At 44.3% G+C, this 16,698-nt stretch overlaps 1 protein-coding gene and 2 long non-coding RNA genes across 6 annotated transcripts; 1 reads left to right on the forward strand and 2 right to left on the reverse strand.

Annotated features, from left to right (window-relative positions):
• Positions 1–7,638: 7,638 nt before the first annotated feature.
• On the reverse strand, positions 7,639–12,926 carry LOC144703519 (uncharacterized). 2 transcript variants are annotated; one of them, XM_078575695.1, is made up of 4 exons: positions 12,778–12,926; positions 11,962–12,574; positions 8,200–8,385; positions 7,639–8,029 (listed from the first exon to the last, which is right to left on the reverse strand). In XM_078575695.1, the coding sequence occupies exons 2-4, from the start codon at positions 12,421–12,423 to the stop codon at positions 7,751–7,753; spliced, it is 927 nt and encodes a 308-aa protein (XP_078431821.1). In that variant the 5' UTR covers positions 12,424–12,574; positions 12,778–12,926; the 3' UTR covers positions 7,639–7,750. The 2 variants fall into 2 exon arrangements, with proteins under 2 accessions (XP_078431821.1, XP_078431823.1); XM_078575697.1 differs by having other exon boundaries at positions 12,782–12,898.
• On the reverse strand, positions 9,757–11,955 carry LOC144703520 (uncharacterized). Its single transcript, XR_013581546.1, has 2 exons — positions 10,461–11,955; positions 9,757–10,386 (listed from the first exon to the last, which is right to left on the reverse strand). It is a non-coding gene; the product is annotated as an uncharacterized LOC144703520 (long non-coding RNA).
• A 32-nt stretch (positions 12,927–12,958) lies between the features above and the next one.
• Positions 12,959–15,146, forward strand: LOC144703521 (uncharacterized). Of its 3 annotated transcripts, none has more exons than XR_013581548.1 (3): positions 12,959–14,372; positions 14,513–14,750; positions 14,881–15,146. It is a non-coding gene; the product is annotated as an uncharacterized LOC144703521 (long non-coding RNA). The 3 variants fall into 3 exon arrangements; XR_013581549.1 differs by having other exon boundaries at positions 12,959–13,734; positions 14,012–14,750; XR_013581547.1 differs by having other exon boundaries at positions 12,959–13,661; positions 14,012–14,750.
• Positions 15,147–16,698: the final 1,552 nt, after the last annotated feature.

The following is a 16,698-nucleotide window of genomic DNA, read 5'->3' on the forward strand; positions in this document are numbered from 1 at the left end:
AATGGCCATGGCTATCATAGATGAAGATGGCCAAGCAATTTGCAGCCCGATTGTCTACTAGCCGCTGCGACGGACCGCTATAACGGTAGCTAGGGTTAGTACAGCCGTGGCGGGCTATGGCGACCACTAGGACTACTCAGGAGGCTGCAGTAGGCTGCTAGGGCTGCTAGGGTTGCAAAAATTGTGGGCTGTTGCGGTAATTGTGGGCAACTGCGGCGATCGGAGGTTGTTGCAAAGGCTGCGGCTGCGAGGACTTTGGCGGCTCTAGCGATCATAGGCTGCTGCGATGACTCCGACAGCCACGGGCTGCTGCGGTGGTTGTGGGCATCTATGGCGATCAGTTGTTGCTACGTCAGCTCCGGACAGCTTCATCTGCTACTGCTGCTGCGGCGATCACGAGCGATTGTGCCATATGCTAGTTTTCTATGGCTATTGCGGCGGTCGTTGGTTGTCATGACGACTATGGGGGGCATTGTTTGTCGCAGTGACCGTAGGGTGTTGTGGCCGCTGCAGCTGTCGCGGTGATTGCAAGCTACTATGCTGGCAGCTTGCGGCCACATGTTGTAGCTTGCGCTCGCGGGCTGTAGCTTGCGGCCGCGGGGCGGCGGCTGCGCCCGCTGTTGTGGCTGTGGCCGTGGCTGCTGGGCAGAAGGCCGGGGTGGCAGCGCAGCTAATATCGGGGGTGGCACGGCCGACCCCGAGGATGAGGATCGCGGAGGGATGGCCGTAGGAGATGGCATCCAGAGCTCCCACAAATGCGACGCGGCAGCGGTTTCTGCCGAATACGACATCATTGTCCAGCGAACTCTAGGGTTTTTTTCTTCCGCCTAACTTTGTAGTGGCATTTTCATAAATATGAAGAAAACAAAAAAAAACTAAAAAATAGTAAAACTCCTTTAAAATCACATTTTTTTCAATATTTCTTCTCTCTTCTCTTTCTATGGATTGGCCCCACCTTTTATAGGGGCAGATATGGGCCTCCCCCTTAGAAATAAAGGGAAGAACGCCAAAGTAAGAGTAATCAGGGCCCCCTAATAGAAGAGAGAAACCCACTAACACACCCACACATGAGCTCACACACACGCAAACGTGTAGGTCCATACAGCAATGCAAACTTGTGCAAGCAAACAAGAACAAACTCATACGCGACCGACATACATGGCCTACTAGACAAGGAAAATGCAAGGAAATATAACGTCAAACCTTTGTGGCCCATTGACGAGGCTTGGTTCTCCGAAGGTGGGGTATTGTGTGTGAGCCCCTCGGTCGACGAACAGTTTTGAATGTGTCTTCGAAGCTGGATGGTCCCCCATCATTTGTATTGATAGTGACATTGGTGTTGATCCAAATGCATTTGATATGTGATAACACCCTAAACTCGGTATTTATTTTAAGCAATTACCACCATTTTATGCACTTAAGGAGTTTAAAATGGGGTTGTTATCATATATTATATGTTAATTAATTTTTCCAAGTGAATTCTGCCTTTTCCCTAATTTTCTGTTAATTCATGAATTTTATGGAGTTCATTTTAGCTTTGAATAATTATGTTTAAATGAAAATGGCATTTTTAAAATTTTAATTCTATCTTAATGAATGAGGGGACAAATTACTGAATTTTCTATAATTTTCAGGATTTATTGGATTTTTGGGGATTTATTCGAGGAAGAAATGATATATTTATAAGGAGAATACGAGTTTTAAAGTAATTTCTAAACTTCAAGAGGTTTTTCTTAATGTTCTGTTGCAATTATGGTCATAAAAACAACTCTCGATCATGACGGGAGGCGCAAAGATACGATTAAAACAACTCCAGTGTTTAATTACAATGCATTAGTGTTTAATTACTTTTGGGCGTTGTCACACGAAGAATTAATTTTTTTAAAAGGATTTAAATGAAAAATATCAAAGAAGATTTTTGGTTTATCCACGTGGCCGAATCTCGGTCATCGGATTCTTTGCTCGAGGAATATACCTCTAGGAGATAAGCTCACCGCCTGCGTGGCGCATACAAAGTGCATGCACGGGCGGTGACGTGGCTTTGTCTGATTGGGTAACACTATGAAAACACACAACTAAGTGTGTTTTAAATGCACAATAAATGTTTTTTATCTTTTTGTTTTTTATTTCTGCCAGGGGGTACGTCACATTCAAGGAAGAAACCCAAAAATGGAAATTCAGATATTTCCAGCTAATCGGAGATTGACACGTCATTCCGTGTGCAGAAAAGAAATGATTAAATAAATGAATTTCAATCCAATGGCTATGATTGGTCAAAATTCATTTACATATCCACCGAGTTTATCCACTTTTTCAGAAATGATAGAACGAAAGATATCTTTGTACACGACTAAAAAACTATCCCATGAGGATTACCTGAGGGCAGGGTGCAGCCGGAGAGTCTCCGTAATGGATGCATGTAGGATAACTTTGCCAAGGAAAAGTAGGTCAAGAGCCCTGCAAGCCGAAGATAACCTTGTTTCAAGGTACGAAGTAATAAGTAGGGTAGGAAACTCTCAAGTACGGTTCTAAGGAAAGGAATTGATTAACCTATTCCGACCGTGGAGAACAGGCTATTCGACAGGGTGATTCTGAACTTGTAGAGGCTTCTAACGCTAGAAGACCACAGGAAGACATCCGGGACAAGAGCATGTCGTGAAAGAAGCACACTGGTTTGCTTCAACCGTGTCTCCGGGGCACAGTTGAATGTAGATATCATGAACGAACAGGATAGCAGGCCGAGAAACCTGGGCAACCACTCCCCTAATTTGCCGATCGCTAGCGCATCCAGGGCCCCGGCACATGATCGTGAAATATGATCAAGATGATTTTTTTAAAGATTTTGTGGTCTCAACCTCCTTGTTCTGTCTTTAAGATTGGATCATTCAGATCAAGCCTACATTGATGGATAAAAGTTAATTACTAAATGAGGGTAAAATGATAATTTTTACAATGTAACTATGTATAGAAGCCAAATTTTTAGAGGAGTCATTCTGGAGGTGGTTCTTTCACAGCTGCAAGACAGAGAGGAGCGTCATCCTAGATCAACCCTGTTTGGTACATTTTTCTTCATCGTATTTGAATTTTTAGTGTAATTTGGATTAATTGTTAGTAAATTTCTTCGTTGTTCTTGTCAATATTGGTTTGAACTTCTAAATTTCTAAGCTTGAGCAGAATGTACAAGCCCTTATTGGGATTGAGAAGAGATATTGTGAGATTTATCTAGCTATTCCAATTGCACCATAAAAAAGTACAAGGCCTTATTGGGATTGAGAAGAGAGATTGTGAGATTTATCTAGCTATTCCAATTGCACCATAAAAAATCAAAGTAAAGGGTTTTAATTTTTAGAAGATTAAATTGTCTTGTATGATCTAATAGTTAGTAAATTTTGAATTGCCAAATTCCCAAAACAAACCAACACCAAATCAAATTTCCTTCTTAATCCATCCGTTTGACTCCTTTGATCCTTTTAATTGGGTCAAATAATTTGATTTAGAGCCCCCTATTTCTTCTATTCTTCCCATCTCTTTTACCTCCCTTTATAAATTCTTCCTCTAATTAGGGTGATTTGATCTTCATTGAAGATCAAATTAACTCTAATTAAGGTCAAATTATTCTCTCAGGTCACAATTAAATTACTTTACTAGCTTCCCTTGGATGATACCTCTACTTATCACTATAGAACTTAAGTAGGGTTTTATAAAATTTATTCTATAAGCTAAAATTAACAACGACAAGGGATTAAAACATTTTGCAAAATTCACCCCTATTTTTGGCTTATCAGTATGATTCTAATTTATCTTTAATTATGTTACACATACGGATGGTAAAGTGACCTGGCTTTTAATTCAGATGTCACGGTAGCTTCAAAGCTGTAGGACGCCTGTGATGCTGCATCACATGGGATATACAATGAAGTCTGTGTTGCATTCTGCTGATGAATCTAACATTTTTCCGAACACGGAGAAACAATTTTTTTCAGAACTCTTTTCTTACTACAAATACATTGTTTGCAGCTTGTTTAACATATGATACTTTTTACTTTATATTTAAGTAGTAAACCCCATATTAACTAAGCCATATAGACCATGACAGGTGCCATGATGTCAGGTGATGAACCAACAACACAACATTGACACCTAGCACATTGGAGTATGCGACTACTCCTTCAACGCTTGGCGAAGAAACCACAAGACTCAACTGTGCATGTCATCTGTTCTAAATCTAAAGATGATGGTGATAGTAATGGAAGGCCTGGCATAAATTACTGAGATAACACTATCAATGCCCCTGAATTCTCACTGGAGAAAATTGAATTGATCGATGCCAGTTCGATATGAATCCTTGAAAGCGATCACTTCACTCCAATTGAGCCCATACTAGATCGACACATCCAAATGAGCCATGATCCATTTTCTGAGCCATGGGCTGACCACATCAATTGGACCTAGTACAATTTCACCCCAGCAATGATTAACCTTGTTGAGTTTCAGGTCGCCCATAACATCTATAAAAGGCAACATCCATCACCAAAAAGTGACGGCGGGGAAAACGGATGGCTTTTGGAATGAAAGCCTATGATGTTTGTTATGTTTAGTTGTTTGCATATCATCTTTACTTTTATAATGTACGTTTAGTTGACTTGCCCAACTTGACATCAATGTGGAACATTAATTTATCATTAATCCCATAACATAGCTTCATCAATGTACATACACTATCCATCAGTGTTCGTATTGTACGTCGGCCGTTATCAATTCTGTAATCAATTATCCGCAACAAGCAGTCTACGGTTTTCCAAAAATCATCTCAAACTCGATGATGGGGATCTTTACTTTTATAATGTACGTTTAGTTGACTTGCCCAACTTGACATCAACGTGGAACATTAATTTATCATTAATCCCATAACATAGCTTCATCAATGTACATACACTATCCATCAGTGTTCGTATTGTACGTCGGCCGTTATCAATTCTGTAATCAATTATCCGCAACAAGCAGTCTACGGCTTTCCAAAAATCATCTCAAACTCGATGATGGCTTTCATAATTCCCCATTTAGTATGATTTTCCAAAAACATTCCTCTATGATTATTTACGGTGGTCTCCTTACAAAAAAAAAAGAGTGTAAAAGTAGCAAAATATTACCAAACATTAGGAGTAAAAATAACTGAAAACAGGAAAACCACGTCAAAAATCCTCTGAAATGGCTGAAAAATATTGATGGATAACATTTTTTTCCAGATGTCCTCAATGAAAGAGGTGCACCTTGCTCTTATGGGCAACGATTGGTGAAACTTTAAACTCGAGGAAGTTATTGTGGATATTGGATGCAACATTGTAAAATGAATATCAACGAGACATATGCACCATGTTTGTAATCCGTTATTCATTTTGATATCGTAGTCAACATCGTACCGTTATCCTCTCAACGTTATCGACATCCGATATTGTTATCACTCTAACGATATCCGGAACCGTTATCCTTTCAGTAATTGATAACAATATATGTTATCGATATCTGATACCCACGTTGTTCGTGTTCTACATTTTTTTTTACGTATAGACAATGTGTTATCCAATTATGGATAATGCATATGGATATCATTAGTTACATCCTATGCGGGCCTCACCATCTTCGTTAGCAGCCATCACCGAATTGCAGGACTAAAAAAAGAACAAAAAAAGCCAAAATTTGGGCCCTTAATCTCTCTGCCTGATCTTTCTTAAGAGGTTTGGATGGTCAAGATTATGTGGTTTCACTTAAATATTGTCCCATTATGAAGTGGGATTCAGGACAGGTCAGATTGTAGCACCGTCATTTTTATATCTTATTTCCTTAAATATTGTCCCATTATGAAGTTTGGATGGTCACTACCCGTCAATTTGTGATTCATCCATGGATCTTTGCTGCCCAAACAGACTAAAACTCAAAAGCCTAATGCAGTAATTGTATCTCAAAAGATACAGCTTTATTGCTGCTAGATAAATTCCAAAACTTTAATAATTCTTATTTGAATCAAAACCTACTCCCATGTTCACAGCCTCTACATTTTGTCTCTGGTCACCAGGCCTACTATGGCCTGCTGTAGTGCTGCCTTGGCTTGCTGCTCCTTGCCCATTGTTGGGGCTCTACTTGTATTGCTGAGTTGATGATAAATTTTCAAATATAAATGAGAAATGATATAAACATAATTATGCCTAACTAGCCGTGATAGGTGTATGCTTGCATGTATCATATTGGACTGGTCTGTATGTTATCTTCAAATATATGAAATCATCTTAACCATATGATTTTATCCTAAATATCCCTTGAACATGTGGCATCTGAATATCATTTGTCTCATTAACTCTTTAAGACCATTTATCTCTGAACCTTACTTTGCTCAGAAAACACTTCCATGAGTTGTCTCATTACTTAGGGTTCCATGTTTTCACACTACACCATTAACCCATCAATTATCGAGGATAATGTGTAACATTGAACAATATCATAGGGATGATTTCCCTTCAGTGACTGTATAAAATTCCATATCAAGAAGAGTCTCATTCTCAAGAACATAAGCAAACTACTTAGACCTATTGACCATCTTAAAGCTATTGAACTTATCTTACAATTTTGTGCTCATCAAACAATATGCATCTAATAAGTCAAATGAATGACTATGTGCTATCTTTTCATGCGATAAGATCAGTAATGACATAGGGTATTCTAGGAAACATTCAATTCTTAAAATTGGCCTCCCTCCAAGGTTGGAAACCTTTATAGCCAAAAAATATATCGGAGAGGAAAATTGAAATTCTCTTGCCGTATTAGAATATTAACATCTTGTTCTATGAAATCGTGGTAGCACAATGAATCATCATACAATTGTTTAGCACCCATCTCTTGGGACTTGAAACAGACAGCAGTATCCCCATGCTCTGGGAATGTTGTGGATGCTCATCAACTCACTTCAGTTTGAGCAATACCCTCTTCACTAATGACACAATCTTTGAACACAAATTCCTCCCAAATAATAGATCCTGATTGTAGCTAAACAATGTGATTTTGATCCTAGAAGTACAACAGGAGGACTGTGTTAACGTGTGTGTATGACGATAGCCACTAGGACCATCGACAACATGTGTAAGAATTACAACCACTGTCAATGGTGATTTTCATCCCTGTTAACGAAGACTGTCATGGTTGTCATTCTCATCTCTGGTGGTTGTTTTAGTGGTTGTCAATGTTGACATCTGCTGTTGAGAGTTATTGTCCTCTCAACGAAAATTGTCCACCTCATCAACAACAGTATTTTTCCTCGTCCGCAGTTGTTGTCCTTTTCAATGGTTGTCATCGTCCTCGGCAAAATCTTGTCTTCATCAATGAAATTCTTAGTGGTTAGTCATCAAAAATGCTTTTGTTATTGTATGTCGTCGTCATAAGGCTGTTAAGTATAGAGTTCATAACTTTATATTTCAAAAAATAATATAATAAATACTCTATTTTATAAAAAAAATATCATTCAAGCTTATAATTTTTAGTTTACTCCTGGCACTTCCATCATCCAAATCGTCATCAGTCATATCATCTCTGATAGATGACTGATGATGAAGAACAAAAATGACACAGTCCAGTCTACAAAGAAGAAAATAAAAAAACAACATATTTTAATAAACAAAGTTCAACAAATTGGTCTCCCAAGGTGGAGAAAAAAGGAGAAATCACGCTCATAAAAGGGAGAGAGAGATCGAGAGAGAGGTTATCATGTATAGGTGCAGGCTTTCTTAGGGAGCTTGATTGGCGTTGACTTGCTGGGGTCAGCAGTGAAGAGACAGGAAATATGGCGATGGTGGGTCACCCTGACCAGCTTCCCCACCACGTACCCCCTTGACTGGATGTCAAAGTCAAGAAGCAGCGGCACCTTTGTGTTCGTCATGGGCAACATCAACCCAGCTCCCGCCCCGTACAGAGGCACCTTCACTCCCCGCACAACCGCATCCACCGTCCTGCGGCTCTTCCTCGGCTGGTAATACTTCTTCAGCTGCAATACACCACACCACGATTACACCACTTGACAGCTTTAACATCTTTCTTTATCATTACAGTTAATTATTTTACATTTGTTCTGTTCCAATGAAGAATCAACTTATATGCAACAAGAAATACCAACTTCAAGGAGCATATGGCTATAAATTAGAGTGTTGGACTTGCCTGGCCGGTGGCAATTGGAATCTCGGAGTAGATGATGTTAATAGGAGATGATGTGACGTGGATGCCAAATGAGGGTGCAGAGTTGTGGACGTTGATCTTCAAGGAACAGTTTAAGGTGATCATCTTGGTCGGGACTCCTGTGGCATCAGAGCCCACCCCAGCATACAAATCATCAATCGTGATGCTCTGCACCACAAAGAATAACACAGGCTAAACAATCAATAACTTATTCTTCTTTCTGAATATCTCATTTATAGCTATAACTAGGGAAGTCATAAACAAGATTACCACAAAAAAAAGGAATAGCCGCCTAATTTTGTTTCCAGATGACAAAGGAGATTAGAAAAAACTCCAACTTGACAGCTCAATGATATGAGGCTCTAGATGCCTTATGCATGCCCAAAGAACGGGGGCTGCCCATGTGAACTATTCTCGTTCCTGCTGATAGTCCTTTGCTTGTGATGGCACTGTTCTTTTTTCCTCTCTCATACTCTTCTTGTGTTAGGTTCTATCACTTTGGTATCAGAGCCAGGTGGCGCTGGACACAGTGCCACCCTCGTTTAGTTGGGAGATTAATCTGATTATGATCCACGACAAAGGTAAGGAGGTGCCAGCCAAAAAGGAACCCATGGACTGGATGCAGGTGGCTGACAAGCCCTCTAGCGGGGTTGAACTGCAGAAGGCTCACATCTCTCTGGTATCAGCAGTAGGCCTCGTGAGGCTCTGCACCTTGAAATTCCAGGGTTCTGTAAATGGATCTTGCTGGTAGATTGGGGCATGCACAATTTTATCTGTGACAACGTTTTCCAATACCTTGCATTTCTGGTGTGCCGAGCACGCCATTATACAACTAACCTGGGTGACCGGCACAGCATTTGTGGCACTCTTTTGTGAAGAAGGTGACCCTCACCACTCTCAAGGCCTGGAAATTTACTCAATACATCATGGTCATGCCGTTGAGGAGCTCATATGCCATCTTGGTGGGTGTATACTCTTGGCACACTCTCCTCAAACTATGTCAAGAGCTTGTGGCTCACACATTTAATTCTGATCTGTACCTGAAAGAGTTCATGATTCCCGACAAGAAGGCACACAGCATGCAAGATCATGATCAGAATTACGTCCTTGAACTGCACCAGGTGTTGGTGACAGATGCACCAGAGGACAACTCATAGCATCAGTGGATGGAACAGAGCTGCTCTGTCTCTTTACCTCCAAATTTGAGCCGGTCAAGGCACTACCTTCTTTACGCCAAGTCGAGCTCCAGATTCCTCTTTCTGTGTGCTCCCCACTGGTTAACACGCAGCCCTACCGTTGCTCTTACTTCCAGAAGAATGAGCTCAAGAAGCTGGTGGTTGAGCTGCTGGAAGCTGGACTCATTTGACCCTCGGATACCTCATATTCTAGACCTGCTCTGTTTTTAAAGCCAACCAGGAAGTGGCGATCAGTACAAACTAAAATGCTCTTAACTGATTGACTGTTACCAACAGTTACACGTTTCTAGTCATTGAGGCACTCTTTGAAGAATTCATCAGGATGACTGTTTGGGATATCACCAAACACATAGGATGGAAGATGACATCCCAGAAAATAGCCTTCAGAACACACAGTGGACACTATCAATGGCTCAGGCCTTTCAGCCTCATGAACATAGTAACAGTAGACCACCTTCCAGTGGCTGATGAACCAAAACTTAACTTCAAGCCCCTGCTTTACAATTCCCTGTTCGTTTTCTTCAATGATTGTCTTACCAATAGCAAATATTTCTTGATCCATGCAGGTCACCTAAAGCAGGTCTTCAGCATCTTTTGCCAGCACACCTGTGAATCAACAAAAGAATTGCCAGTTCATGCAATTGCATGCAGAATACCTGGCCCACTGGACCTCCAGGAAGGGAGGGGGATGGTCGAGGTCGACGACTCCAAGATCCACTCCATCCAGGACTGGTTGGCACCCTATAATGCACGGGATCGGCGTGCTCTCTTTGGGTTGGCAAGCAATGGCCCCATTTCATTCCCCTGCACTCAGCACAAGCATCACCCCTAACCACCCTCCTGAAGAAGGGCATGCTCCAATGGAGCAAAGCAGCCCAGCATTTGTTTGATACCCTTAAGCTAGCCTTTTCCACCACTCCTGGCCTTGTGCTACCGAACTTCATGGAACCCTTGGAAACGGAAATGATGCTATCTGCGTATGAGTTCAGCCAAACACTCAGTGGGGGGTTGGCAAACAGAAGTTGTCAACTGAAGTGTGGAGACAACCTTCTCAGATGCTTTCATGGGAAGGGGACCACAAGCCAAAGTTGTGGAGTTGAGGGCGACATTGAGTGAAGTGTTACTACTATACCTAGTATCATTCAACAATTCAAATGATGCCCTTCAGAGATGCTTACCAGAAGGATCTTTCCACCATCTAATGCGAGGATACTCCAGCATTTTGATACAATCCCTGTCGTATCTAGGTCTATTTTGTTATTCCAACCCAACAGGTGCATTTTAACCATTTTTCCCTTACGTAATTCCTTTAAAGAGGGCAGCCCTAACTTTAGGGGGACAACGAAAAAGTATCAATAGATGTGTTTGGCTCCCTGGTGCAGTCCATCCCACCACTATCTTCTCCCCGGCAATGTCCATTCCGTCGGTCTTCCTCCAAGGCGATGTCCATTCCGCCTCCCCCTCGTTGTGCTGAAGTGCACCCTGACATTCCCTGTCCCTGAGCCCACAACCATTCTGGCATCTTCTTCCTCCCTTCCTGTCCTCTCTCCAATATAAACTTGCGGGTCCATATCACATTTCCAATAGGACATGTTGACGCACTTCTGGTCGCCCAGGATGAGACACTGCAGTTGTAGAAAGAGCAACTCCAACAAGCCCAGACAGAGTGGAGGGATGTGACATTTGAAGAAGGAGATGTTGAAATTGCATCTGTAACAAATGGGATGGATGGTGGAGCGGGTGAATTAGAGGCTATGGAGAAGTGTCCCACAGGCTGGACTTATCAGCTAATCCAGTGTTCCACATCAAAATGATGCCACAAACGCACAGAGACACAGACACGGTGCAGTGGAGCCCAGCTTGCCCTGCCTATCAGAGAAGATGCCGTTGGGTGCTGGAGTTTTAAGACGTAGTCACCATCAGGCAGTCCAAGCAGGAATGGAGGTGCTGACTAAGTAGCCAGACCTTTTGGAGGCTGACAATTTGCGGGAGTGTGTGGCAGTCTGCACCAGACAGCTTCTGGAGAAGCTGCAGCAGAGCAAGGCAAAGGCAAATGAGAAAGGAATTGATACGACGCCTTATGAATGCTAGTGGGGTTTGTGGAAGTGCTTCATGCGGAAAGGAGGCCGCACGTGAGGGAGTAAGTGGCTAAAAGGAGAGTTAGAAAGTCAAGAAAGTGGCGCAGAGAGGAAGAGTTTTGGGAAGGTTTCAGCAATGAGCCAGAATGGATTTTTTGGTGGTCGTCTGTCTGGTTGGATCTTTGGTAGCATTGGCGCTCTCTTCACTTTCTCTCTCAACTAATGCTCGCCGTCCTGCAGAAAGGCTCTACCATAATATATAGCAAGGAATAAAAAAGATTAGCCCCTAATTTAATTTTCATAAAAGTCATGCCAGCCCAAAGCTCGAGAAGAAACTACTTGAAACGTTAAACTTATCATTAAGAATCAACCGACAAAAAAAAAGACAGAACTTTCAGCAAGAAACATAAGTAGAAGGGTCAATTTCTCTCAGAAGTTCATCATCTAAAGTAAAAATGAATGATCAGTACCTGAACGATGATATCAGGCTTGTACGGGCGGCTGGCGCCCCAGATGATGAGACAGAAAACGGTGAAAAGCAGGACAAAACTAAAGAAGGCGAGTACGATCTGGCAACGGCGAGAGAGGCCCTTATCGTTATCAATATCATCATAGGAGCCTTCTTCCTCGATCACGTTACACTCGGGCCAACCCTTGTCGTTCCTCTTTCTGTGGGCCTTCCGACCTGAAGAAGACCGAAAAGCACCGGAGAATCGGCTCGCCGAAGAAGCTCTGGAGTGTCGTCCGTAGGAAGGGTGAGACGGCGATTCCATCGGACTGTTGAAGACAGGGGTGGCGTGCATGGATGAAGACTTGTCTCCATCGTGAGAATCCCTGGAAGGGCTCTGCACGTAGTATGCAGGCCTTTTGGGAGACCGGGGAGGAGAAGAAGGGGCCAAGCTGGTGACATCCGAGTCCGATTTGTTATGCATTCTTCTTGTTCAAGTTATCTCGAGGGAGATCCGGCGTGAAGATGAGTCTCGAGCTTAAAAATCGCCCTACTTCGCCGCCGAAGAGTAAAATCCGGGACTAAGGACTCATCACTGACCTCCGGAATTCCAATTAATTCTTTCAGATCTGAATCTGGAGAGATCAAATAACATCTATAAGAAAATTGCGGGAGGAAACTATTTACATCATAAGTAACCGGATTGAATTCTTGCAAATCAAAACGCTGCAATTACAGAATCAGCATTCGAGGAAATCAAGAGGAATTCAACAGAATTATAGAACAAATGGCTCGGGATAATGTCTCGAAGACGAAAAACACTGAAAGAAGGATCTACCGACGGGCTTCGAGCGTCAGATCTAGATCTCCATCGCGCGAGAGAAGCCACCAGCAAGAAGAGGCAGTTCGCCGCTACCGCCAGTCCACGAAGAAGGGCAGCTAATAAGGGAAAATGAACCGCGAACTACCGCAACGATGATCTGGACTCTCCCCACCGACACCCCGCGTGTGACTCGCACGTGCCAGGGACCAATACCCTCCTCAAATCCTATTTTCCACGCCGAAAATTCAAGTAAATAACATTTCTTCTCTTTTTTTTTTCTCCCCTCGTCGAGTGAGACGTCGGACCTAAAGTAAGACTTCTCGCGCCACCCGGGCGTGAGCTGTTGCTCTGATTTTGACTGGACATGTAGGAGAGAGAGAGAGTATAAATAAGCGTAGACGGCCCAATCGAGAATTTTTTTTACGGGAGTGCAATTGGGGATGAGGACGATGGAGATGGCGCGTGGGGCCTTCAAGATCTGGCGGAGCGCGATCGTTCTAGCTGGATCGGACGCGAATCAAGAGTTGAGAGTAGACGTGGTTGTTCTGTTCTTTCTGTGCGAATTGGAGCGAATTGTGCATTCTGTTCGGATTTCTGAACAGAACAAACTCGGAAGCGAACAGAGCTTCGCACACACCCGTGTGCGGTTCGCATTGCGCGAATTGTGCGAATCTTTTGTAAAGGATTTTATAAAAATTACATTCGACTCTTCCCTCATTGCCTCTCCCATTCTCCCTCATACTCTAGTTCTCTCCATCTCTCTTGACGACGGAGCTTTCTCCGTTCTCTCTACTCTCTAGTCTCGCCTCTCTATTCTCTGCTCTCTGCTCACTCCATCACGGAGCTTCGCAACATTTTAAGGGTATCCTCGCCCTTTCTCTGTTCTCCGCAATTTCAAGGTGCCGTTCTTCCCCGACGTCGAGTGTTTTGGATTTAACTTTGCTCGGCGATTTATTTTAGCATGGGACAAGGGTAAAAGCCTCTGCTATGTTGTGCCAACGAACGTAATCGCTTCGTTTCCCTTTCTTGGTAGATTCATCTTTCAAGACTATACTTTTTTAGTATGGTTGAATTTGGAGTGCCCGATGCGTCACAATGTTGACCCAGTGCACGAAATTTATTACTCTCTTCCGTTGCATTTGTATGGTGCAGAAAAATGCGTAAAACTATAACTTTAGACATCAAAGTTAGTTTCGATGGCATGGCATCAATCTTCTTCTTCCATGCTGAAATTAACCCATTGAAGCAGGTCCCTGCAATCGTTGATGGTCGTTTCAAACTATCCGAGAGGTACATTTTGCACTATGAATCCCAGAAGCTGTCAGGTTTAGGCGTATGCGTGGATCTGACCCCTCATCCTTTTATCACCGTAGATATTTTTTTGTTCCGATAGAGCATATCAGTTCTCTTTGCCGTTCGTTGCAAAAATAAATGAATCCACAATATTTTCCACTTTAAAAACTAGACAGAATGTATTATTGCAGGCTGATAGTTTTGGAAGAATCTTGCATTTCTATCATTGTTTTCAACCTAAGTTCTCCTCCTCTTTTTCACAGTCATTCTATTCTGAGATATATTGCGTTCCCGTTCCTTGGGATTCCTGATCACCGGTGAGATGATCATTGTAACTTTTTTCCCTGCGCTTTTTGGTGTCGGACGTCGTCTCAACGGCGTCCGACCGTCACCGAGGGTAAGATCTCTGTGTCGTATCACTAACTAGTCGGTTCACGTCTGCGACGTCAACCGACAGATATGCGGAGAACAGGAATGTATATATGACGATAACGAGAATGATGGTCCTAATCTGGTACGTGCAATGCGCCGACAAGCTATGAAGTGCCAACCCGGAGCGGGGACGGAGTCGCCAAGCAGGGTCGAATCAGCCTTCCAAGTCGTCCGAGGTGGGTCGAGGGCGCGCACGCCGTCGAATGGGATAGCTCCCACTGGAGTGCTCGCACGCGTCGGGCGTCCCGACTCGTACCGAACAGGTAAGACGCTCGTCTTGTTTTCATCGTTCTCTCAACCTGTCTCACGCTCACCTATCTAACCCGAGCGCGGTGGAGGCAATACGAAAGAATACTGAAGGAAATAAATGACGTAAAGAAGCTAGGGTTGCAGGGTACCTTCGACGCGCGGCGTCGAGTGACTCAAATTGGAGAATCCACGGTAGGAGCCGGCGGTGCTGTTGTACGTCCGATCTCGAGAGCACTGGGCAGGGAGAGCCGGCGGGTGTAGCGCCAACGAGCAGTACCGGAAGGACGCTATACGACGGGCGCAGCCGGAGAGGACAACGGGAGGGCCGGCGCTGGAGATCGGTCGAGGGACGGCTGGGGCGGATCCTGGCCGAGTAGGGAGACGTTCCTAGAACCACCTTGGTAGCTGGAAGGAGGGGGGGCCAGAACCGACCGTGGGGACCTAACGCAGTCGCGGTGGCTCGGGAGGGCTGGACGGCGGCCGGAGGGACTCGGAGCAGCCAAGGCTCACCAGAGCATAGAGTGGCGCCAGCCAACGGTGGCCGGGGAGGCCCAGAGTCCTCTAGGGCGGCCGAGCTGGCGGCGCGCGCGGCGGCGCGGCAGCACGCGGCGAGCTGGTACGGTGGCCGGTGGGGCTCGGAGCCGCGACGACTCACCAGGGCGTAGGGAGACACCGGACGACGGTGGTCGGGAGACCCGGAGGCCTCTGGGGTGGCCGAGCTGGCGGCGCGCGCTGCGGCGCAGCGCAGCACGCCGCAGGCTGCGCGCGCAGCGACCTGGTGCAGCGGCGCGCTGCGAATGGCGGCGGCGTGGGACTCGGCACCGGCTGCGGCGTGGGCGAACGCGGCGGCGGTCTGCAGGGCCACCCTCTTCTCCCTTCCCTTTCTCTCCTTCCTCCTCCTTCTCTTCCTCCTTCTTCTTCCTCCTTCTTTCTTTTCTTCTTCTCCACGACCTGACGCTTGTTTCTTTCAACGTGAATTTCTCAATTAGGTCAAGCGTGAGGGGAAGCGCCCACCTCTTCCCCTTATATATGGGTGAAGATGGGCCCTTCCTTAAGTCCAAAAAAACAACAAAACAAAAACAAAAAAAGGAAAGGAAATAAGGAAAGGAAATAAGGAAGACAGGCTTGTCAGGCCCAACATAGAAAAGGGGGGGGGGAAGAGTTCCTCATATGGGCCCTTCCCCCGCTACACGACAACACGATAAAAGCGAAAAGCTATAGAATAAAGTAACCGAAGGTGTCGGTGTGCTCTGGTGGTCGGCGTCCGCGTCATGCCGTATAACGGAATTCGGGATCCCGTGTTGCTGCGGCGGCTCGTCGTGGTGGCTGGATCCGTCTCGGTGGCGAGCTGGGTAGTGACGGCTCCTCGTGTGCTGGGTCGGTGACGTCCTGCTGCTCCTCTGCTGCTGGCTCGATGACGATCGGTGGCGACGCGCCATCACTTTTCCTTATATCATTGAGTTTGATGTCAAAAGTTTAACTAATAACATTATTTTCAGTTACTGACTTGTTGCAAAGAGTTTTATCGTTTATGATTGTACTTTCATTGTATTTTTTAAGATTGAAATATGTGAAATTTTATTTTGGAAAAATATTTATATTTTTGTATAAACCGACATTAGGACAAGAAGAAAAAATTCTAAATCGTGTCAGAATTTCCTCACCTTTTTGTAAGCGTCAAGTTTTTCAGCATCATCTAGTTCTTTTTCTGTGCCAAGCTTGAAGCAGCATCACCTCATCAGACTTTATCTTACTTGGGGTCGTGAGCTGCTCCTTAGCTTTCTCTACGTCCTCTGGTTGTGGCATCATCAGCTCTTCTCTAATGTCATTTGATTAGTTTGACAGTGAGGCTATCTCTGACTGGTCAGTGTCTTTGACTGCCAATCATTGCTCTTAGTGACCATCCTCTTCACTCTTCTCTCGGTTGTGCACATGCTCATGGTCTGTGTATTCTAAAAGCTG

The sequence above is a fragment of the Wolffia australiana genome, chromosome 5, assembly GCF_029677425.1.
Source record: "Wolffia australiana isolate 7733 chromosome 5, ASM2967742v1".
In the NCBI taxonomy this organism is placed as follows: domain Eukaryota; kingdom Viridiplantae; phylum Streptophyta; class Magnoliopsida; order Alismatales; family Araceae; genus Wolffia; species Wolffia australiana.